Consider the following 25,177-nt stretch of genomic DNA (forward strand, 5'->3'; position numbering starts at 1 on the left):
GCACTGTCCACATATGTGGACAGTAAAATAACTTCTATATAAAATCATATTTTTTAAAAATTCAAAATGCTTTTCAGTTTTAGGCTCATGTAGAGTAATAAAATCAATATTAAAAAAATCTAGACAATTTTTTTCATAATGTGTGCATGAAAGGGTTAATTATGATTAAATGATACCCGAGAGAAGACAAAGGGGGCCTCTGCATGGATGTCATGAGCGATGTGCTCAATTAGGCTAGCTCCAGAGTAGGCTAATGACGCCGCGAATACGGACACAGCCGTTTATTATTATTGATTATCATTATTATTATTAGGAGGCCCCTCATTGGTCGAGGCCCCTGGGCTGAAGCCCAGGTAAGCCCCTGCATTAAGGTGCCAGTGTGTGTGTGTGCATGTGTGTGTGTGTGTGTGTGTGAGTTAGAGAGAGAGAGAGAGAGAGAGAGAGTGTGTGTATACTCACTGGAGGTACAGCTGTATGAGATGTTCAGGTACTTGTGGGTACCAGGACACGGGTTGGAGAGCTCTGCGTTTGTAGCCCTCACCTCACATGAGCTCTTCCCCTGGCACCTTCCCAGGTCGGGAGAAGAAGAGAGAGATTACCTGAGTTAGCTACACAAATGAATGGAGCTCTTCATAGGAGGAGACAGATCAGCAATAATTCCCCCGACTCGGCGGTCATCTTGGTAACACACTCTGGGCAGTTATCAGGCAGCTATGTTCCTATTCAAGTGAATGGAGAGGCATGCAGGAAGGGGCGGGATATGTGTAGACTATTACCATATTGGCGTTACGAACTAACCCTATGCATTTATATGGAGGATTCTTTGAGCACTTTGTGTCCTCATTAGAAAGTCTGTTTAAAGGGGAGGAGAGCTCTATGAGATGGATTCCTAATGCTAATGCTAAACATGGCGAAGTTGTTAACTGAAAGTCCTGTCCTGGAACTTAACGGTGCAGCAGGCCAACACAAAGATTAAAGCTGTAGCCAAGATGACCACCAGGAAGCGAGGTTTCCTATAATCAGTGTTGGAGAGTAACTGAATACATGTATTCGGGATTACGTATTCAGAATACAAAATATGAGTAACTGTATTTAGTTACAGTTACATTTTCAGTGAGTGGTATTCAGAATACAGTTACTTTGGCCATTATAAGGGGTTACTTTTAGAATCCTCATGAATTTCTGGGCTTTTTGAACTGAAATTCTAATATTTCTGTGAGATGATCTTGTGCATTAACAAAATGTATAATGTTTCAGTTTATCCTATAAAGTTAAGTTGTGGGTTTTTTGCTGACATCGCCTGTGGGTCTTACAAACTGAAATAGCAGCTTGATTTCCCACTTGATAAAATGTAAAACAGCGCTTATGTAATCCAAGTATTTAGAATACGGTACTTAGATGGAGTAATGTAACGGAATACGTTACAAATTACATTTTAGGGGATGTATTCTGTATTCTGTAACTGATTACATTTTAAAAGTATTCTTCCCAACACTGCCTATAATGACTATTCATGATGAGGTTTTCTATAATGACTATTCATGATGAGGTTTTCTATAATGACTACTCATGATGAGGTTTCCTATAATGGCTATTCATGATGAGGTTTCCTATAATGACTAGATGAGGTTTCCTGTAATGACTATTCATGATGAGGTTTCCTATAATGACTAGATGAGGTTTCATATAATGACTATTCATGATGAGATTTCCTATAATGACTAGATGAGGTTTCCTGTAATTGCTATTCATGATGAGGTTTCCTGTTATGACTACTCATGATGAGGTTTCCTATATTGACTGTTTCCTATAATGACAACTCATGATGAGGTTTCCTGTAATGACTACTCATGATGAGGTTTCCTGTAATGACTATTCATGATGAGGTTTCCTATAATGACTAGATGAGGTTTCATATAATGACTACTCGTGATGTCTGAATACCCTCATGTGTACTCACTTTTTCCTCATGTCAGAGAGTGTGTCTGTGGAAAAGCAGCTGGTGTTGTTGACCTGGCTCGGGTTTGTTCCGTCTGCACATGTAGTGCCATCTGTCCGCCCGTAGTTGGCCGCTTGTATCTGGATGATCTTTGAACCTAAATCAGTGGAACACACATGGTGGTTTAATACTGAGTAAAATTCATGGGGAAATATGTCTTGCAAAGCCTCATCTAAGTCAGTGTTTTTCAACCTTTTTTGTGCCACGGCACACTTTTGACACTTAACTCATTGAGTGCCAAAAACGTAATATTAAGTTTTTTTTAATTAAGAAACTAGACACTCTAACACACCTTATATGTGATTTTGGGAACTCTGTGATGAATGGAAATGAAATATATGACGATCGAAAACTCATGAAAACGCACAATCTGGACATTTTATCTGGACATTTTATCATAACTCGGTTGCCTCTTTGGGTCGAATCAGTGACGCATGCACGTCAGCTCAAAACCAGGCCATTTTCATGGGTCTATCATTGGGAGTGACATTTGGGTAATTTTCTGCGGCACACCTGATGATCTCTCACGGCACACTAGTGTGCCCCGGCACAGTGGTTGAAAAACACTGATCTAAGTAACAATATTAAGCAGCAATACGCACCACATTCCAGACTGCTGTGATGGCCTTCACAGGTCTGGCTGGACTCTGCAATATACAGTAAACATTAATGAGTGAGGAAAGCTGCTTTCTGCATTCTAGCAAACCAGCATGACCATCTTACACCAACAATGTCAAGCTTGGCAGGCTGGTCACCAGCATGACCATCTTACACAAGCTGTATCCCACACGACAGGCTGGCTGGTCACCAGCATGACCATCTTGCACCAGCTGTATCCGACACATGACAGGCTGGTCACACCAGTATGACCAGCTTCCTCAATTGGTCATGCCAGCATGTCCAGCTGGTGGCCCAACCAGCTACACTAGCAAAGACCAGCAAGAGCTGGAAGAAAACCAGGCCTTTGTACTTACTGGGAGGAAGGCAGGTGTAGGAGATGTTCAGGTACTTGTTGGTCCCAGGGCACGGATCAGAGAAGACGCTGTCAGAAGCCCTCAGCACACACGATGTCCTCCCATCACAACTTCATGAGGAGCAAAGGAGAACGTCAGATGTTCCCCTCAGTTAAAATCTACTTACATTGCATACTGTAGCCAAGGGGCACAACCATGTCGGAATCAATGTGATGAGCTTACATTTGCCTCATTTCAGAGAGTGTGTCTGTGGAAAAGCAGCTGGTGTTGTTGACCTGGCTTGGGTTTGTTCCGTCTGCACATGTAGTGCCATCTGTCCGCCCGTAGTTGGCCGCTTGTATCTGAATGACCTTTGAACCTGAAGCAGTGGAACACAAATGGTGGTTTAATACTGAGTAAAATTCATGGGGGAAATATGTCTTGCAAAATGCTAATTCTAAGTAACGATATTAAAGGAGAATTCCGGTGTGATTTTGACCTAAAGTGTTTTGAAACATGATACCGAGTGTGAACGTATGTCTCATAGCCCATCTCGGCTTGTCCCCTGCACTCCGAAATCTGGCGCTAGTTAGCCGATGCTACCAACAAGGCGGTCAAAAATAATTCTGTGGAAATGCATGGATTACAGTTTCTTCCAGTAGCAGCAACTGGAATCCATGCATTTCCACGGAATTATTTTTGGAATCTGATCCCTTATCATACCTGTTCATTCTTACTCGTCGCTCGACTTATCGTGACTAAATTCAAGATGGCTGCAAACGCTAAACTTCGAGAAGATACTGTCTGTATAAATCGTCTTGTAAGTAAACTACCAGTGCTTTTTCAAAGTTCTCAATGTCTCGTTTTAAATGTCAGGGCCCTCGGAAGTCTACCAATGAAGTGTAGAGATACATTGAGCCTCGTAAATGGTGTAAAACAGTGATTTATTTGCATGGCTATGCCGATGCCGAGGCACCACCATTGACCGCCTTGTTGGTAGCATCGGCTAACTAGCGCCAGATTTCGGAGTGCAGGGGACAAGCCGAGATGGGCTATGAGACATACGTTCACACTCGGTATCATGTTTCAAAACACTTTAGGTCAAAATCACACCGGAATTCTCCTTTAAGAAGTCATACACACCACATTCCAGCCTGCTGTTATGGCCTTCACAGGTCTGGCTGGACTCTGTAATGTACAGTAAACATTAATGAGTGAGGAAAGCTGCTGTGAAATACCCTGGAAATCTGCGAGACACTCTGGCAAAGAGCAATGATGCACGTTACTTTTTCCCCTTGCATTCCGGGGAACCAGCTAAACTGATGAAGACAGCACTGCAACGTTGGAGGACAGTACACATTGGTCATATTGTTATCCGATTGCGTCGAAGTCCGAAATCATTCAGTGTAAATATGGTCTAGTGTTATCGAATTGCGTGCAGTAAGATTTTTAAATGCATGCTTGTTGCCGCCCCTCGAGTTGGGCCATTACATTGCTCTTTGCCAGACCCTTAATCTTTCTAGATTATCAGGGTCTGGATTTTCCAGGCTAGCTGTGAAATGGTCTGAACCTGATGTAGGACTCTCACTCATCTGCAATGGAAGGGTCTTAAGCTAGCTCAGTTATTTGCAGTGGAGCGTCAGCTGATTGCCAGTGTTGGAGTGAACATGAAGGTGCTGTTCCATTCTGCTCCTCACGTTTTCACTACGACACTCAATCTCTTGTTTGTCCAATAATAACAGTTTTGACACACGAATAAATCCTTCTACATCGTAACGTGCTGATTCACTAGGTGCAACTCCCAACCTGGTTCATGTAGACGCTAATTACATTAGCAATAGCGACGCCTACAACACACCTGGTCCGTGTAGACGCTAATTACATTAACTACAACACACCTGGTCCGTGTAGACGCTAATTACATTAGCAATAGCGGCGGCTACAACACACCTGGTCCGTGTAGATGCTAGTTACATTAGCAATAGCGCCGGCTACCACACACCTGGCTCCAGCGGAAACAAATGAGCGTGCTAAAGAGCCTTCCATGCATAAACCGAGTTGTCATGTTAACAGGAAATGGGTTGAGAAATGCCAAACATCTTAATAATTTTTTAGTGAGAATGAAAAAACAGATCTACAAGGACCTGTTCTAAATTGGCCTTTTAGGGACAGTGAGCCTTGTGTACACAGACTTAGAAGGGAAAAGGTTCTTGTGTACACAGACTTTGAAGGGAAAAGGTTCTTCAAGCTTAAGCGTGTTTGAGGGCAGTGAGCCTTGTGTACACCTTGTGGTCGGGTTCAAACCGGCACCCTCCGGTTACAAGTCCGAAGCGCTAACCAGTAGGTCACGGCAGCCCACATAAGCGTGTTTGAGGAAGGATTACTGTGATGAGACGCTCCTCGTCCTTACTTGGAGGAACACAGCTGTAGGAGATGTGCAGGTATTTGTAGGTGCCAAAACACGGATCAGTGAAGATGTGGTTGGAGGATTGCACTGTGCATGTGCTTCTTCCTTCGCATCTTAACAAGAGAGAGAGAAGGACTTCATGTATGTTGGAAAAACACCCCAGAAGCCACTTATAGACTGAACAACACAGACTGGAAGATGTTTTTAGATATGAAGCAGACATTACATCCTGCTTTACATTACATCCTGCTTTACATCACATCCTGCTTTACATTACATCCTGCTTTACATTACATTACATCCTGCTTTACATCACATCCTGCTTTACATTACATCCTGCTTTACATTACATTACATCCTGCTTTAAATTACATCCTGCTTTACATTACATCCTGCTTTACATTACATTACATCCTGCTTTACATTACATCCTGCTTTACATTACATTACATCCTGCTTTACATTACATCCTGCTTTTACTACTTAGACATGAAGCAGACATTACATCCTGCTTGACATTACATCCTGTTTTACATTACATCCTGCTTTTACTACTTAGACATGAAGCAGACATTACATCCTGCTTTACATTACATCCTGCTTTTTACTTAGCAAGGATACATACACAGACAGCCCTTTACACCTTAACACAGTAGAACTTATGATAACTAATACTGACCTTTCCCTTATTATGGGGAGTGTTGTGGGAGCATAGCAGTTGGTGTTGCTAAGCTGATGTGCAGGTCGTCCAGCAGAGCAGGTGGTTTCATCAGTCCGGCCATAACTGGCGTCATGGATGTGGATTACGTTTGAACCTGGGGTGGAAGGACAAGCGTTACACTCTGACATGGAAGCAAAAGATGACAGGTACATTTATTTGTTCAAATAATTGAATCTGGCAATTGAGGTTAGGCCAAGCTTGCTACATAGCACCCACACAGCTGTTTAGATACTCTGTTCATTTAAAGTGGATAGCACTGCCTCTATGTAGTAGCCTGTTCTTTTCAAAAGATGACCGTGCCAACCATTTTCTTTTCAAAAGATGGCAATGCCAACCATTTTCTTTTCAAAAGATGACCGTGCCAACCATTTTTTTTTCAAAAATGTCAGTGCCAACCATTTTCCTTTCAAAAGATGACAGTGCCAACCATTTTCTTTTTCAAAACATGGCAGTGCCAACCGTTTTCTTGTCAAAACATGGCAATGCCAATCATTTTCAACTTTGGCCCAAAGTTCCAAACACCTTTGCAAAGTCATTAAATCAGCCTTCTAGGTTCAAGAGTGTTTATTTTGTCATTAAATCAGCCATACTGTGGCCTTAATGGCTATGTGGCTTTAATGGCTATGTGGCTATGTGGCTATGTGGCTTTAATGGCTATGTGGCCTTAATGGGTATGTGGCTTTAATGGCTATGTGGCCTTAATGGCTATATGGCTATGTGGCTTTAATGGCTTTAATGGCTATATGGCTATGTGGCTTTAATGGCTATATGGCTATGTGGCTATGTGGCTTTAATGGCTATGTGGCTATATGGCTTTAATGGCTATGTGGCTATATGGCTTTAATGGCTATGTGGCTTTAATGGCTATGTGGCTTTAATGGTTATGTGGCTATATGGCTATATGGCTATGTGGCCTTAATGGCTATGTGGCTTTAATGGCTATGTGGCTATATGGCTATGTGGCTTTAATGGCTATGTGGCTATGTGCCTTTAATGGCTATGTGGCTTTAATGGCTATATGGCTATGTGGCTTTAATGGCTATGTGGCTTTAATGGCTATGTGGCTATATGGCTATGTGGCTTTAATGGCTATGTGGCTTTAATGGCTATGTGGCTGTAATGGCTATGTGGCTTTAATGGCTATGTGGCTATATGGCTATGTGGCTTTAATGGCTATGTGGCTATGTGGTTATGTGGCCTTAATGGCTATGTGGCTTTAATGGCTGTGTGGCTGTAATGGCTATGTGGCTTTAATGGCTATGTGGCTATATGGCTATGTGGCTATGTGGCTTTAATGGCTGTGTGGCTATGTGGCTATATGGCTTTAATGGCTATATGGCTATGTGGCTTTAATGGCTATGTGGCTTTAATGGCTATGTGGCTATGTGGCTTTAATGGCTGTGTGGCTATGTGGCTGTAATGGCTATGTGGCTTTAATGGCTATGTGGCTATATGGCTATGTGGCTATGTGGCTTTAATGGCTGTGTGGCTATGTGGCTTTAATGGCTGTGTGGCTATATGGCTATGTGGCTATAATATATATGTTTTTGTCTGACGACTGTTACAAATCTGGTCCAGAAGTCAAGCTTTTGTAGGTCAGTGTGTGTATATACAGAGTCAAGCTTTTGTAGGTCAGTATGTGTATATACAGAGTCAAGGTAATAAAATGTGTGAAACACAAACCACATTCCAGTTTTCCTTCGCCGCCTTCACATGTCTGGCTGGTCCTTTCCTCTGAAAGAAAGGAATCTGTGAGTTTATGTAAACGCTCCAGTTATGTGACCTGAGCACATTAAATACTCCAGTTATGTGGCCTTAGTGTTGATCTGTAGGGTGGACTCTAGTTATGTGGCCTTAGTGTTGATCTGTAGGGTGGAGGATGTTATGTGGCCTTAGTGTTGATCTGTAGGGAGGACTCTAGTTATGTGGCCTTAGTGTTGATCTGTAGGGTGGAGGATGTTATGTGGCCTTAGTGTTGATCTGTAGGGAGGACTCTAGTTATGAGGCCTTAGTGTTGATCTGTAGGGAGGACTCTAGTTATGTGGCCTTAGTGTTGATCTGTAGGGTGGAGGATGTTATGTGGCCTTAGTGTTGATCTGTGACGCTGGGGGGAGGTGAACATGACATGGGGGAGGTGATCATGGGGGAGGAGATCATGGGGGAGGTGAACATGGGGGAGGAGATCATGGGGGAGGTGATCATGGGGGAGGAGATCATGGGGGAGGTGAACATGGGGGAGGTGATCATGGGGGAGGTGAGCATGGGGGAGGTGAACATGACATGGGGAAGGAGATCATGGGGGAGGTGATCATGGGGGAGGTGATCATGGGGGAGGAGATCATGGGGGAGGTGAACATGGGGGAGGTGATCATGACATGGGGGAGATCATGGGGGAGGTGCACATGGGAGAGGTGATCATGACATGGGGGAGGAGATCATGGGGGAGGTGCACATGGGGGAGGTGAACATGGGGGAGGAGATCATGGGGGAGGTGCACATGGGGGAGGAGATCATGGGGGAGGTGCACATGGGGGAGGTGAGCATTGGGGGGAGGTGATCATGACATGGGGGAGGAGATCATGGGGGAGGTGATCATGGGGGAGGAGATCATGGGGGAGGTGAGCATTGGGGGGAGGTGATCATGGGGGAGGTGAACATGGGGGGGGAGGTGACGCTCTGCTGTGGGTGCTCACCTGGGGACACACAGCGATAGAGGACCTCCAGGTACTTGTAGATGCCGGCGCACGGATCTGAGAAGATGAGCGATGAAGCCTTCACCATGCAGGTCATCCTTCCATCACACCTTCACAGGAGAGGAGAGGGGCAATAGAACACTGATATCACACCTTCACACTGATATCACACCTTCACACTGATATCACACCTTCACACTGATATCACACCTTCACAGGAGAGGAGAGGGGGAATAGAACACTGATATCACACCTTCACAGGAGAGGAGAGGGGGAATAGAACACTGATATCACACCTTCACACTGTGTGAAAAAGGAGTCCTCTCCTTTTCCCCTACAACAAACATTTGAAAAACTGCCTTGCCACACCTGCATGGACTGCAGCCAAACACACTCACCTGCACTCAGTTTGTTTTATTGCTGTTTATGTCTTGTGTATGTAGGTGCATGTATGTGTCTTTATACTGGGAGATTTTAACTGTGTGGGCATAATGGTATACACCTTCACCCCTCTACAATGGTTTAGCCCGACATACTGATTGGGGTAATTGCCTAGCCTATTTAAAGGCAGGCTTATTTCACACAGGGGAGAGATACTATAGACTGGAAACACAGGAGAACCAGGGAGACATGCCGAAGAGCTTGAGGGTCCAGAAATCAGGGAAGTCATAGTTTGTTTGTTTAATATTAAGCTAACCTTGCTTGTTGTGAGGCAAGGTTGGAGTGTGAGGTCCAGAGTTATGCAAGGTCGCCTTGTTTGGACAGGGAGCCTAAAAGAGTAGGTTCCAGGTGCCTAGTTTAATGGCACGGTATGTGTTTGTTTGTTTGTCGACTGAAAACCCTGTATTTCATGTTTTGGACCCCTATTGTGCTCCTGGATCTGCCTGTGTGTGTGTGTGTGTGTGTGTGTGTGTGTGTGTGTGTGTGTGTGTGTGTGTGTGTGTGTATGTGGTGTGTGTGTGTGTGGGGTGTGTGTGTGTGGTGGGTGTGTTGTGTGTGTGTATGTGGTGTGTGTGTGTGTGTATGTGTATGTGTGTGTGTGTGTGTGTGTGTGTGTGTGTGTGTGTGTGTGTGTTACCGTTTCTTCACTTCTGAGAGAGAGCTGGGGGCGGAGCATCTGGTGATGGCCAGCTCGTGGCATGAGCGTCCATCAGAGCAGGTGATCCTGTCTGTCCGACCGTAACTGGCCCACTGCACATCAATCAAGTCTGAACCTGATGGACAGACACCAGCAAACAGTGACATGCATGTAATAGCACACACACACACACACACACACACACAAACACATTATACAAACACCACACACCACACACACACACACATACGCACTCACACATACACACACCACACACACACACACACAACCACACACACACACACGCAACACACACACACAAACACATTATACAAACACCACACACACACACGCAACACACACACAAACACACACACACACGCAACACACACACACACACAGTATATATACAGTACATACCACAGTCAAGGGAGGTGTATCGATCTTCACATCCCTGGGTATACTCTGAGAGACATACAATATGGTTATACTTCATCTGCACACACACACACACAGCTCATCAAGTTACAGTACACAGATACATGTTATGCATTCATATATAAAATATAACTTTGAATATACATAGGCATTTACACATGTAACCTGCAACCAGCGGTTCAGATATAACCTATAGCCAGCAACCAGATATAATCTATAGCCAGCAACTAGATATAATCTATAGCCAGCAACCAGATATAATCTATAGCCAGCAACCAGATATAACTTATAGCCAGCAACCAGATATAATCTATAGCCAGCAACCAGATATAACCTATAACCTATAGCCAGCAACCAGATATAACTTATAGCCAGCAACCAGATATAATCTATAGCCAGCAACCAGATATAACCTATAACCTATAGCCAGCAACCAGATATAACTTATAGCCAGCAACCAGATATAATCTATAGCCAGCAACCAGATATAATCTATAGCCAGCAACCAGATATAACCTATAACCTATAGCCAGCAACCAGATATAACTTATAGCCAGCAACCAGATATAATCTATAGCCAGCAACCAGATATAATCTATAGCCAGCAACCAGATATAATCTATAGCCAGCAACCAGATATAATCTATAACCTATAGCCAGCAACCAGATATAATCTATAGCCAGCAACCAGATATAATCTATAACCTATAGCCAGCAACCAGATATAATCTATAGCCAGCAACCAGATATAATCTATAGCCAGCAACCAGATATAATCTATAACCTATAGCCAGCAACCAGATATAATCTATAGCCAGCAACCAGATATGACCTATATATAGCCAGCAACCAGATATAATCTATAGCCAGCAACCAGATATAATCTATAACCTATAGCCAGCAACCAGATATAATCTATAGCCAGCAACCAGATATAACTTATAGCCAGCAACCAGATATAATCTATAGCCAGCAACCAGATATAATCTATAACCTATAGCCAGCAACCAGATATAATCTATAGCCAGCAACCAGATATAAGCAACTAGATATAATCTATAGCCAGCAACCATATATAACCTATATATAGCCAGCAACCAGATATAATCTATAGCCAGCAACGTGTGTGTGTGTGTGTGGGGGGGGGGTGACCTATTTAACAACATTTGATTCTTTCTGAGCAATTAAAATGCTTAGAGATACTGCTGTGTACAATCTAAATGTAGTAAAGTATTTTGTAACATATTGATTAATATTATTTCTAATTTAATTGCTCTCAGATACTGCTGTGTAAACCGTAAATTGAACCCTTTTGTGCCCCTGGGTGCAGACAGGACAAGGGACCCAGGCCACCTTAAAAGGTGAAAGAACCATTAATCCCTTGAGGCCTAGGCAGTGTCATGTGTCATTGCAAGGGTCATCTATACCTGCTATATCAGTGTCATGTGTCATTACAAGGGTCATATATACCTGCTATATCAGTGTCATGTGTCATTGCAAGGGTCATACCTGCTATATCAGTGTCATGTGTCATTGCAAGGGTCATCTATACCTGCTATATCTGGTTTTGTGTTTAGTATTTTGTCTGGACAGTCAGGGATTTTACCCATCTGGGAAAGTATAATGTGATAATACTGGCACATGTCCCTCATGTCAGCCTTTATATCAAGGAAAACATATTGGTGTTTTTGCATTAATGTCAGCAGGAAGCATGCCAGCAGAAATAACTATTCATTTTTTAAGTGGGACTGTTTGGAATCTAGCCATATAAGAGTCATGATGGTGGGGTATTCTATGGCTTAGCAATTTACAAGGACATACAGTATGTACTAAGTGACATACATATTTTATTAATTAGGCTATGAATTGCTTTATTCATCTTGTCACTGAATGAGGTGTCGTGGGTTTTATGGAAATATATCCTTTAGTTTATATATCTTTTATGTAGTATCTTTATTCTGTGTAATATCATTTATTTGTGAAACTGAATTCTGTAGTAAGTTCAGTGTGGGAAAGGAAGACTGGTTTAAGTGAAAGAGCAGACCTGGCAGAAAATGTCATAGATAAGGTTTGGTGCCAGGAAATGTAAGCAAAACCTAAAGAATGGCAAAAGCTAAAGAATGTAGGAATAAAAGGATGAGAGGGCAAAGGTGGAGTACCGTACTTGGTCAGTTATCTGTAAACATGAGGGTCTTTTCTGGGATGACTTGAAGGGGTATAAAGGCTGGACAACAGCCAGAGGATGTTAGCTCACTTTGCTTAGCTTAGCTTTCACTTGCTTGCTTGCTTCACCAATGCTCCGGAGTGCATTAAAGCCATCATCTGCAGTATACATCCACAGTGTGCGGACTTCTTTTGAGTTGTATTATTTAATTTGGATTTGACACCACTGAGGAATGTCTTGTCATTGGATGGAGAATGTGCCTAATACTCCAGGTACATTCCAACTTTTGAATATTTGATAAGGACAGCAAGTTCATTACTTTGGGTTGTTATCATATTACAATTGCAGACCAAAGACCAGGGGTGGGCAAACGTTTTGGCTCAAGGGCCACATTGGGTTTTGAAAATTGGTTGGCGGACCGCCAGAGCACTGCCCGTTCCATAGATGATTGACTTGTTTCATTTCCATTTCAGTGCTTCCAACTCAGTGGCTGTAAGTGGGTTAGGAATAGGATTTCAAGTGATTTTGCAAAAATGGCCAAAAAAGAGAATCCCATACCTTTAATATAATTATCATGTCTGATGCACACTCCTACAAACAACATTGTATTGCACGATAGGTAGTATACAATGGCATTGTAGTGCACGATAGGTAGTATAGTGCACAATGGCATTGTAGTGCACGATAGGTAGTATAGTGCACAATGGCATTGTAGTGCACGATAGGTAGTATAGTGCACAATGGCAGTGTGACTTATTAGTATTGTGTTTAGACTCTGCCATAGGCCTCCTTTATCTCTTATTGTGTTTAGACTCTGCCATAGGCCTCCTTTATCTCTTATTGTGTTTAGACTCTGCTATAGGCCTCCAGTATTGTGTTCAGACTCTGCCATAGGCCTCCAGTATCTCTTACGTATGTAAAAATTTCAAATCTAGCTTTACTGACTTTAAATGGCTATTCTGATATTAACCCTTAAAACTCAAGCATTTTTTGTATTTTTATGCATTGTTGCTATTTTTTAATGACTTTAAAGATGTCTCAGGAATGTTCAACACTGACTATCTTATATCCTTTTTTCAGCACAACTAAGCAATATGATTAAAGTATTGTCATTCCATTTCAACTATAAACACAAACATAAGCGAAAAACATCAAAATATTTAAAATCTGATTTATTTTTCAATAAATTATGGGCAAAAACACAAAGGCATGCAGCGTTTTCTTTACTTCCTGATACATTAAAGGTGCTCTAAGCAATGTTGGGTGCTCTAAGCAAAGTCACTTCTGTTGACGTTAAAACAAAACAAAGAGCTAGTTCCCGAAATCCAAGCAGTTGCATCCAAGCAGCTCCCCCGAATCCGGCCCGAATTATCCCGAAAATTATACGAGAACAGTCTCGAGTAGTTATTGTCTGATAGAACATTAAAAACCGTTCATGGTGATTGGCTGCTCTTTGCCTGCAGCAGTCCTGTGTCTTTTAAAAAAAAATGTATGTGTAGTATACTGGAGCTAATTGATAACGCGCATTGATAATAAGCTCATTTTCATTCATTGATAACGCGCATTGATAATAAGCTAATTTTCATTCGTTGATAACGCGCATTGATAATAAGCTCATTTTCATTCGTTGATAAGGTGCATTGATAATAAGCTAATTTTCATTCGTCGATAACACGCATTGATAATAACCTCATTTTCATTCGTTGATAACGCGCATTGATAATAAGCTCATTTTCATTCATTGATAACGCACATTGATAATGAGCTCATTTTCATTCATTGTTGACATGGCAGCTCAGGCTGGTGTTCTGGGACCTGAACAAAAAAAAAACGAGTGTACATGCTGCAGCCGTGAGGACGGGGAGAGTGCAGGCTAACCACACACACACACACACACACACACACACACACACACACACACACACTGCAGCCGTGAGGACAGAGAGAGTGCAGGCTAACCACACACACACACACACACACACACACACACACACACACACACACACTGTAGCCGTGAGGACAGAAAGAGTGCAGGCTAACCACACACACACACACACACACACACACACACACACACACACTCTAGCCGTGAGGACAGGGAGAGTGCAGGCTAACCACACACACACACACACACTGCAGCCGTGAGGACAGGGAGAGTGCAGGCTAACCACACACACACACACACACTGCAGCCGTGAGGACAGGGAGAGTGCAGGCTAACCACACACACACACACACACTGCAGCCGTGAGGACAGGGAGAGTGCAGGCTAACCACACACACACACACACACACACACACACACACTGCAGCCGTGAGGACAGGGAAAGCAGAGGCTAACCACACACACACACACACACACACACACACACACACACACACACACACTGCAGCCGTGAGGACACGAAAAGCGCAGGCAGCCACAAGGAAGAATGATTGGTCGTATAAAACGTTCCTGATGTTTGGGTTACACAAAGCTACAACAACATAATCATTGTGTTTCATTAATGACTGTTTAGTTTATACATCAAAACATATTGTGGTATAAAGCAGTGATTCTTAAACTAGGGGTCGCGACCCCAAATGGGGTCGCCAAAAACTTCCGTGGGGTCGCCAATTATTTTCTGTATTCAGTCTTAAATTATTATTAGGTGAAACAAAGGAAAATAATATTGGCCTTTTTCTTATTTACACGCAGTTAAGAGAAGAGAGAGAAATGTTTTCGTCTTTCAACGAGATCTGGTTCAGCCTAGGGGCTACTGGTCCGCTGATAGAAACAATGTAACTATCTGCTCCCACTACGCAAACTCAACTTGTTCCCGCTATTTTAAGTAAAACAAAACAAAAGACATAGGTAGCCTACTAGCCAAAATGGACAGGTGGCTGCTTAAAGAATTGAACAAAAGCTCGGAAGTGCCATTTACCAGTGTGTCTACTCCGTGATCCTCAGATGGGACAAGTCTACAGGTCGGTAAGAATAAAAAAGGCGCGTCGGCTTTATCAGAAAGAATTTCTGAAATATGGATTCACTTGCCAAGTTAAAGATAACCTCGACCACCCACAATGTGTGATTTGCGGCGATGTTCTGGCGAATGAGAGCTTAAAACCTGTCAAAATGAAACGACATCTCAAAATACAGATGTCGGCTCAGCAAATCTTCGTGTCGCTGTATGCAGCATTCCTCCTAGAATTAACTTGCTATGCTCACGGAAGCATGCCCACCCTTCCCATTGAAATTGTTAAAGATAGTAAACCAGAAAAGGGAAATAAAAAAATATTGTTATTGTTATCGCCATAAATATAATTAATGTAACGTTGTAGGCCTAATGCTGCAGGCTATGTGTGTGTGCGTGCTTGTGTGTGCGCGTGCGCTACGCACATAGCGCTCTAATTTGATATGGCTATTTGTATACTACCTATCGTGCAATACAATGTTGTTTGTAGGAGTGTGCATCAGACATGATAATTATATTAAAGGTATGGGATTCTCTTTTTTGGCCATTTTTGCAAAATCACTTGAAATCCTATTCCTAACCCACTTACAGCCACTGAGTTGGAAGCACTGAAATGGAAATGAAACAAGTCAATCATCTATGGAACGGGCAGTGCTCTGGCGGTCCGCCAACCAATTTTCAAAACCCAATGTGGCCCTTGAGCCAAACGCAACACACACACACAAACACATTATACAAACACCACACACACACACGCAACACACACACAAACACACACACACACGCAACACACACACACACACAGTATATATACAGTACATACCACAGTCAAGGGAGGTGTATCGATCTTCACATCCCTGGGTATACTCTGAGAGACATACAATATGGTTATACTTCATCTGCACACACACACACACAGCTCATCAAGTTACAGTACACAGATACATGTTATGCATTCATATATAAAATATAACTTTGAATATACATAGGCATTTACACATGTAACCTGCAACCAGCGGTTCAGATATAACCTATAGCCAGCAACCAGATATAATCTATAGCCAGCAACTAGATATAATCTATAGCCAGCAACCAGATATAATCTATAGCCAGCAACCAGATATAACTTATAGCCAGCAACCAGATATAATCTATAGCCAGCAACCAGATATAACCTATAACCTATAGCCAGCAACCAGATATAACTTATAGCCAGCAACCAGATATAATCTATAGCCAGCAACCAGATATAACCTATAACCTATAGCCAGCAACCAGATATAACTTATAGCCAGCAACCAGATATAATCTATAGCCAGCAACCAGATATAATCTATAGCCAGCAACCAGATATAACCTATAACCTATAGCCAGCAACCAGATATAACTTATAGCCAGCAACCAGATATAATCTATAGCCAGCAACCAGATATAATCTATAGCCAGCAACCAGATATAATCTATAGCCAGCAACCAGATATAATCTATAACCTATAGCCAGCAACCAGATATAATCTATAGCCAGCAACCAGATATAATCTATAACCTATAGCCAGCAACCAGATATAATCTATAGCCAGCAACCAGATATAATCTATAGCCAGCAACCAGATATAATCTATAACCTATAGCCAGCAACCAGATATAATCTATAGCCAGCAACCAGATATGACCTATATATAGCCAGCAACCAGATATAATCTATAGCCAGCAACCAGATATAATCTATAACCTATAGCCAGCAACCAGATATAATCTATAGCCAGCAACCAGATATAACTTATAGCCAGCAACCAGATATAATCTATAGCCAGCAACCAGATATAATCTATAACCTATAGCCAGCAACCAGATATAATCTATAGCCAGCAACCAGATATAAGCAACTAGATATAATCTATAGCCAGCAACCATATATAACCTATATATAGCCAGCAACCAGATATAATCTATAGCCAGCAACGTGTGTGTGTGTGTGGGGGGGGGGGGTGACCTATTTAACAACATTTGATTCTTTCTGAGCAATTAAAATGCTTAGAGATACTGCTGTGTACAATCTAAATGTAGTAAAGTATTTTGTAACATATTGATTAATATTATTTCTAATTTAATTGCTCTCAGATACTGCTGTGTAAACCGTAAATTGAACCCTTTTGTGCCCCTGGGTGCAGACAGGACAAGGGACCCAGGCCACCTTAAAAGGTGAAAGAAGCATTAATCCCTTGAGGCCTAGGCAGTGTCATGTGTCATTGCAAGGGTCATCTATACCTGCTATATCAGTGTCATGTGTCATTACAAGGGTCATATATACCTGCTATATCAGTGTCATGTGTCATTGCAAGGGTCATACCTGCTATATCAGTGTCATGTGTCATTGCAAGGGTCATCTATACCTGCTATATCTGGTTTTGTGTTTAGTATTTTGTCTGGACAGTCAGGGATTTTACCCATCTGGGAAAGTATAATGTGATAATACTGGCACATGTCCCTCATGTCAGCCTTTATATCAAGGAAAACATATTGGTGTTTTTGCATTAATGTCAGCAGGAAGCATGCCAGCAGAAATAACTATTCATTTTTTAAGTGGGACTGTTTGGAATCTAGCCATATAAGAGTCATGATGGTGGGGTATTCTATGGCTTAGCAATTTACAAGGACATACAGTATGTACTAAGTGACATACATATTTTATTAATTAGGCTATGAATTGCTTTATTCATCTTGTCACTGAATGAGGTGTCGTGGGTTTTATGGAAATATATCCTTTAGTTTATATATCTTTTATGTAGTATCTTTATTCTGTGTAATATCATTTATTTGTGAAACTGAATTCTGTAGTAAGTTCAGTGTGGGAAAGGAAGACTGGTTTAAGTGAAAGAGCAGACCTGGCAGAAAATGTCATAGATAAGGTTTGGTGCCAGGAAATGTAAGCAAAACCTAAAGAATGGCAAAAGCTAAAGAATGTAGGAATAAAAGGATGAGAGGGCAAAGGTGGAGTACCGTACTTGGTCAGTTATCTGTAAACATGAGGGTCTTTTCTGGGATGACTTGAAGGGGTATAAAGGCTGGACAACAGCCAGAGGATGTTAGCTCACTTTGCTTAGCTTAGCTTTCACTTGCTTGCTTGCTTCACCAATGCTCCGGAGTGCATTAAAGCCATCATCTGCAGTATACATCCACAGTGTGCGGACTTCTTTTGAGTTGTATTATTTAATTTGGATTTGACACCACTGAGGAATGTCTTGTCATTGGATGGAGAATGTGCCTAATACTCCAGGTACATTCCAACTTTTGAATATTTGATAAGGACAGCAAGTTCATTACTTTGGGTTGTTATCATATTACAATTGCAGACCAAAGACCAGGGGTGGGCAAACGTTTTGGCTCAAGGGCCACATTGGGTTTTGAAAATTGGTTGGCGGACCGCCAGAGCACTGCCCGTTCCATAGATGATTGACTTGTTTCATTTCCATTTCAGTGCTTCCAACTCAGTGGCTGTAAGTGGGTTAGGAATAGGATTTCAAGTGATTTTGCAAAAATGGCCAAAAAAGAGAATCCCATACCTTTAATATAATTATCATGTCTGATGCACACTCCTACAAACAACATTGTATTGCACGATAGGTAGTATACAATGGCATTGTAGTGCACGATAGGTAGTATAGTGCACAATGGCATTGTAGTGCACGATAGGTAGTATAGTGCACAATGGCATTGTAGTGCACGATAGGTAGTATAGTGCACAATGGCAGTGTGACTTATTAGTATTGTGTTTAGACTCTGCCATAGGCCTCCTTTATCTCTTATTGTGTTTAGACTCTGCCATAGGCCTCCTTTATCTCTTATTGTGTTTAGACTCTGCTATAGGCCTCCAGTATTGTGTTCAGACTCTGCCATAGGCCTCCAGTATCTCTTACGTATGTAAAAATTTCAAATCTAGCTTTACTGACTTTAAATGGCTATTCTGATATTAACCCTTAAAACTCAAGCATTTTTTGTATTTTTATGCATTGTTGCTATTTTTTAATGACTTTAAAGATGTCTCAGGAATGTTCAACACTGACTATCTTATATCCTTTTTTCAGCACAACTAAGCAATATGATTAAAGTATTGTCATTCCATTTCAACTATAAACACAAACATAAGCGAAAAACATCAAAATATTTAAAATCTGATTTATTTTTCAATAAATTATGGGCAAAAACACAAAGGCATGCAGCGTTTTCTTTACTTCCTGATACATTAAAGGTGCTCTAAGCAATGTTGGGTGCTCTAAGCAAAGTCACTTCTGTTGACGTTAAAACAAAACAAAGAGCTAGTTCCCGAAATCCAAGCAGTTGCATCCAAGCAGCTCCCCCGAATCCGGCCCGAATTATCCCGAAAATTATACGAGAACAGTCTCGAGTAGTTATTGTCTGATAGAACATTAAAAACCGTTCATGGTGATTGGCTGCTCTTTGCCTGCAGCAGTCCTGTGTCTTTTAAAAAAAAATGTATGTGTAGTATACTGGAGCTAATTGATAACGCGCATTGATAATAATCTCATTTTCATTCATTGATAACGCGCATTGATAATAAGCTAATTTTCATTCGTTGATAACGCGCATTGATAATAAGCTCATTTTCATTCGTTGATAAGGTGCATTGATAATAAGCTAATTTTCATTCGTCGATAACACGCATTGATAATAACCTCATTTTCATTCGTTGATAACGCGCATTGGTAATAAGCTCATTTTCATTCATTGATAACGCGCATTGATAATAAGCTCATTTTCATTCATTGATAACGCGCATTGATAATAAGCTCATTTTCATTCATTGATAACGCACATTGATAATGAGCTCATTTTCATTCATTGTTGACATGGCAGCTCAGGCTGGTGTTCTGGGACCTGAACAAAAAAAAAACGAGTGTACATGCTGCAGCCGTGAGGACAGGGAGAGTGCAGGCTAACCACACACACACACACACACACACACACACACACACACTGCAGCCGTGAGGACAGGGAGAGTGCAGGCTAACCACACACACACACACACACACACACACACACACACACACTGCAGCCGTGAGGACGGGGAGAGTGCAGGCTAACCACACACACACACACACACACACACACACACACACACACACACACACACTGCAGCCGTGAGGACAGAGAGAGTGCAGGCTAACCACACACACACACACACACACACACACACACACACACACACACACACTGTAGCCGTGAGGACAGAAAGAGTGCAGGCTAACCACACACACACACACACACACACACACACACACACACACACTCTAGCCGTGAGGACAGGGAGAGTGCAGGCTAACCACACACACACACACACACTGCAGCCGTGAGGACAGGGAGAGTGCAGGCTAACCACACACACACACACACACTGCAGCCGTGAGGACAGGGAGAGTGCAGGCTAACCACACACACACACACACACTGCAGCCGTGAGGACAGGGAGAGTGCAGGCTAACCACACACACACACACACACACACACACACACACTGCAGCCGTGAGGACAGGGAAAGCAGAGGCTAACCACACACACACACACACACACACACACACACACACACACACACACACTGCAGCCGTGAGGACACGAAAAGCGCAGGCAGCCACAAGGAAGAATGATTGGTCGTATAAAACGTTCCTGATGTTTGGGTTACACAAAGCTACAACAACATAATCATTGTGTTTCATTAATGACTGTTTAGTTTATACATCAAAACATATTGTGGTATAAAGCAGTGATTCTTAAACTAGGGGTCGCGACCCCAAATGGGGTCGCCAAAAACTTCCGTGGGGTCGCCAATTATTTTCTGTATTCAGTCTTAAATTATTATTAGGTGAAACAAAGGAAAATAATATTGGCCTTTTTCTTATTTACACGCAGTTAAGAGAAGAGAGAGAAATGTTTTCGTCTTTCAACGAGATCTGGTTCAGCCTAGGGGCTACTGGTCCGCTGATAGAAACAATGTAACTATCTGCTCCCACTACGCAAACTCAACTTGTTCCCGCTATTTTAAGTAAAACAAAACAAAAGACATAGGTAGCCTACTAGCCAAAATGGACAGGTGGCTGCTTAAAGAATTGAACAAAAGCTCGGAAGTGCCATTTACCAGTGTGTCTACTCCGTGATCCTCAGATGGGACAAGTCTACAGGTCGGTAAGAATAAAAAAGGCGCGTCGGCTTTATCAGAAAGAATTTCTGAAATATGGATTCACTTGCCAAGTTAAAGATAACCTCGACCACCCACAATGTGTGATTTGCGGCGATGTTCTGGCGAATGAGAGCTTAAAACCTGTCAAAATGAAACGACATCTCAAAATACAGATGTCGGCTCAGCAAATCTTCGTGTCGCTGTATGCAGCATTCCTCCTAGAATTAACTTGCTATGCTCACGGAAGCATGCCCACCCTTCCCATTGAAATTGTTAAAGATAGTAAACCAGAAAAGGGAAATAAAAAAATATTGTTATTGTTATCGCCATAAATATAATTAATGTAACGTTGTAGGCCTAATGCTGCAGGCTATGTGTGTGTGCGTGCTTGTGTGTGCGCGTGCGCTACGCACATAGCGCTCTAATTTGATATGGCGGCAGCCTACACTTGTTTAATCGTGATTGTTTGGTTTTTTTCGGTTCTTGTTCATATGGAGTAAATAAAACAAATGACTTTGCTTTCTAGGTTTTGCTTGATTTAGTTGTTAACGTTTGAGGGGGGTATTTGAGTAAGGACTTACAATAGGTTTGGGGAAAGTGGGGTCGCCAGACCTCGTCATACTTTTTTGTGGGGTCGCCAGACAAAAAGTTTAAGAACCACTGGTATAAAGTAGGCTATGCCTATTAGCATTACAGGTTCTACATGCACTATAAGCGTATGAGTGGGCTGGATTACCAAATGACAGACAGTTGAATATCTGAATGAAAATAAATTTGGTGCAGAGTTTTACAATCCTTGTAGGCCTATCCTATAACGACGACCGTGTGAATGTGAATAATACTATGACACAAGCAAGTGAATGACTATAAATAGACACTATACCATCAAGGTTCCAAATCCCAGTGCACTGCCCTTCCTCCCCAGGTGCTGATGGTGTGCAGTGCACTGTGACTATTGAAAAGTCTAAAACTAGTATACATCGCACACTGGAGGGTATATGTTGCAGACTTTATTTGGCGTGAACAACACGTTTTGCAATTTGCTTCATCAGGTTCACGTTCACAGTCAATCTGACACCCGCAGGTGATATTGGTGGTAACATCATCACATGACCACACCTGACCCAGTGAGACTACTCCAACACTCTAACACAACAACCCCGTAACACCGGTCATAACTGCCCCATAACACCGGTCATAACTGCCCCATAACACCGGTCACAACTGCCCCATAACACTCTAACACAACTGCCCCATAACACCGGTTAGTACTCCAACACTCTAACACACCTGCTCCATAACACAACTGCCCCATAACACTGGCCAGTACTCCAACACTCTAACACACCTGCCCCATAACACCAGTCTGCTATACCAATTTTTGATAACATGATGCACAATTATTTTGAAAAATAACAACTTTGGACATAATGTTTTATTTATCAGACAGCAATGTGTGTGTGTGTGTGTGTATGTGTGTGTGTGTGTGGGTTGTGTGTGTATGTATGCGTGTGGGTTGTGAGTGTATGTGGGTTGTGTGTGTGTGTGTGTGTGTGTGTGTGTGTGTGTGTGAAGGAAGTGAGACTTACTTGCTTTAGTCCCCACACTGCAGGCACAGATCACCACTAGAGGAGAGACAGCGTACACAGATGTGACACATACAAACACACACACACACACACACACACACACAGATACATAGACACACACACTCACAATATATACCTCTCACACACATACACATATACTCTATCTCTGTCTCTCTCTCACACACACACAATATATATATATATTTATTTATTTTTTTTCTCTTTCTTACTCTCTCTCTCTCTCTCACACACACACACACACACACACACACACACACACACACACACACACACAGACTTACAGGAGATGAGAGTGAGCTTGATGGCCGGCTCCATGGTTCCTGACAGGATGAGGGGTCACTCACTAGCATCAGGTTCTTATAGCTCAGAGCCAAGTGCCCAATCAGGAAGCTGGGTTGTTGAGGAATGTCACTAGTTTCCTGCTTCGATATGGTGGATAAGGATCAAATGTGAGGGCACACTTGACTTGATGTGACCGATAGTGAACAGTGAGAGAGAGAGAGAAAGAGAGAGAGAGAGTGTGTGTGTGTGTGTGTGTGTGTATGTGTGTGTGTGTGTGTGTGTGTGTGTGTGTATGTGTGTGTGTGTGTGTGTGTGTGTATGTGTGTGTGTGTGTGTGTGTGTATGTGTGTGTGTGTGTGTGTGTGTGAATGGCCCTTGTAATATGATTGATATATTACATAAGTCAATTATGTATTGGATAAAGTGTCTGCTAAATTAAAAAATGTAAATTCATATTCATTATCTTCCATTTACACACACACTATTTCAAGACCATAGATGAGAAAATAATGGTGTTAAAAGCGAAAATATCCCGTTAAATATAATGCTAGTGATACTGCAATTAAAAACAAACATATCCCGTTAAATATAATGTTAGTGATACTGCAATTAAAAACAAACATATTCCGTTAAATATAATGCTAGTGATACTGCAATTAAAAACGCACGTATCCTGTTAAATATAATAAGATAAGATAAGATAATCCTTTAATTGTCTCCCAAGGGAGAAATTTGCCTTGTTACAGCGTCCAAGACAATGAAGGAAAAGAGACTTACAGACAACCCCCCCCCCCCCCCATACATCTTCAGTAGGACATGCAGCAAATACACATACACAAATACACATTCCTTGGGCATGCTTCCCAGCACCATACCTGTTTGAGCTCATGTGGGGAAAGCACAACCACCATGTACAGCCATTTATCGCAGTAACAGACAGTCTTATCATCCTACTACGCACTCATGCTAAATACATAAAATAAACAACAACAAGGATAACCTTTTCTAATGGGAACCCACAGTTCTTAAGAATAGTTACATTGTCCTTGTGTATAAAACTGAATAAAAAAGTAGTCAGTAAAACATCTCCAGTAGTTCTAAAGTGCCTTGTGCTCTATTGGGGTGGTGTTTATTATACAATCTAACTGCAGTGGGTAGGAAGGACCGGTGATGTCTCTCCTTTATACACACAGGGTGTAGCAGCCTGTCACTGAAACAGCTGCTCAGTGTTGACAGAGTGACATGTATTGGGTGATGCTCGTGACCCAGCATAGATGTCAGTTTGGCTACCATCCTGCTCTCTCCCACTATCTCTATTGAGTCCAGCTTGCATCCCAGAACAGCACTAGCCCTCTTAATGAGTTTATTCAGCTTCCTCCTGTCGGCAGCTGAGATGCCACTCCCCCAACATACTACTGCATAAAAAATGGCTGATGCCACCACTGAATTGTAAAATGTTCTCAAAAGCTCCCCCTGAACCCCAAGAGATCTGAGTCGCCTCAGCAGATACAGCCTACTCAGTGCAGCCGTGTTGTTAGACCAGTCCAGCTTATTGTTCAGGTGAACACCCAGGTACTTATAAGATGCCACCCTCTCAATCTCATTTCCCTGAATGATCACTGGTGCTGATGGGGGATGTCCTTTCCTACGGAAATCCACCAACAGTTCTTTGGTCTTGGCCGCAT

At 42.2% G+C, this 25,177-nt stretch overlaps 1 protein-coding gene across 1 annotated transcript; it reads right to left on the reverse strand.

Moving 5' to 3' along the window:
• Window positions 1-250: 250 nt before the first annotated feature.
• On the reverse strand, window positions 251-23,565 carry LOC143100962 (rhamnose-binding lectin-like). Its single transcript, XM_076264552.1, has 14 exons — window positions 23,492-23,565; window positions 23,190-23,225; window positions 16,231-16,275; window positions 9,852-9,987; window positions 8,774-8,883; window positions 7,764-7,814; window positions 6,039-6,174; window positions 5,363-5,472; window positions 4,096-4,140; window positions 3,196-3,331; window positions 2,974-3,083; window positions 2,602-2,646; window positions 1,961-2,096; window positions 251-566 (listed from the first exon to the last, which is right to left on the reverse strand). The coding sequence occupies exons 1-14, from the start codon at window positions 23,523-23,525 to the stop codon at window positions 251-253; spliced, it is 1,446 nt and encodes a 481-aa protein (XP_076120667.1). The 5' UTR covers window positions 23,526-23,565.
• Window positions 23,566-25,177: the final 1,612 nt, after the last annotated feature.

Source organism: Alosa pseudoharengus, unplaced genomic scaffold (genome assembly GCF_046254945.1).
Source record: "Alosa pseudoharengus isolate Yale_2024_CS ecotype anadromous, Long Island Sound unplaced genomic scaffold, YU_APseudo_1.1 YU_APseudo_1.1_scf_3, whole genome shotgun sequence".
NCBI classification, from domain to species: domain Eukaryota; kingdom Metazoa; phylum Chordata; class Actinopteri; order Clupeiformes; family Clupeidae; genus Alosa; species Alosa pseudoharengus.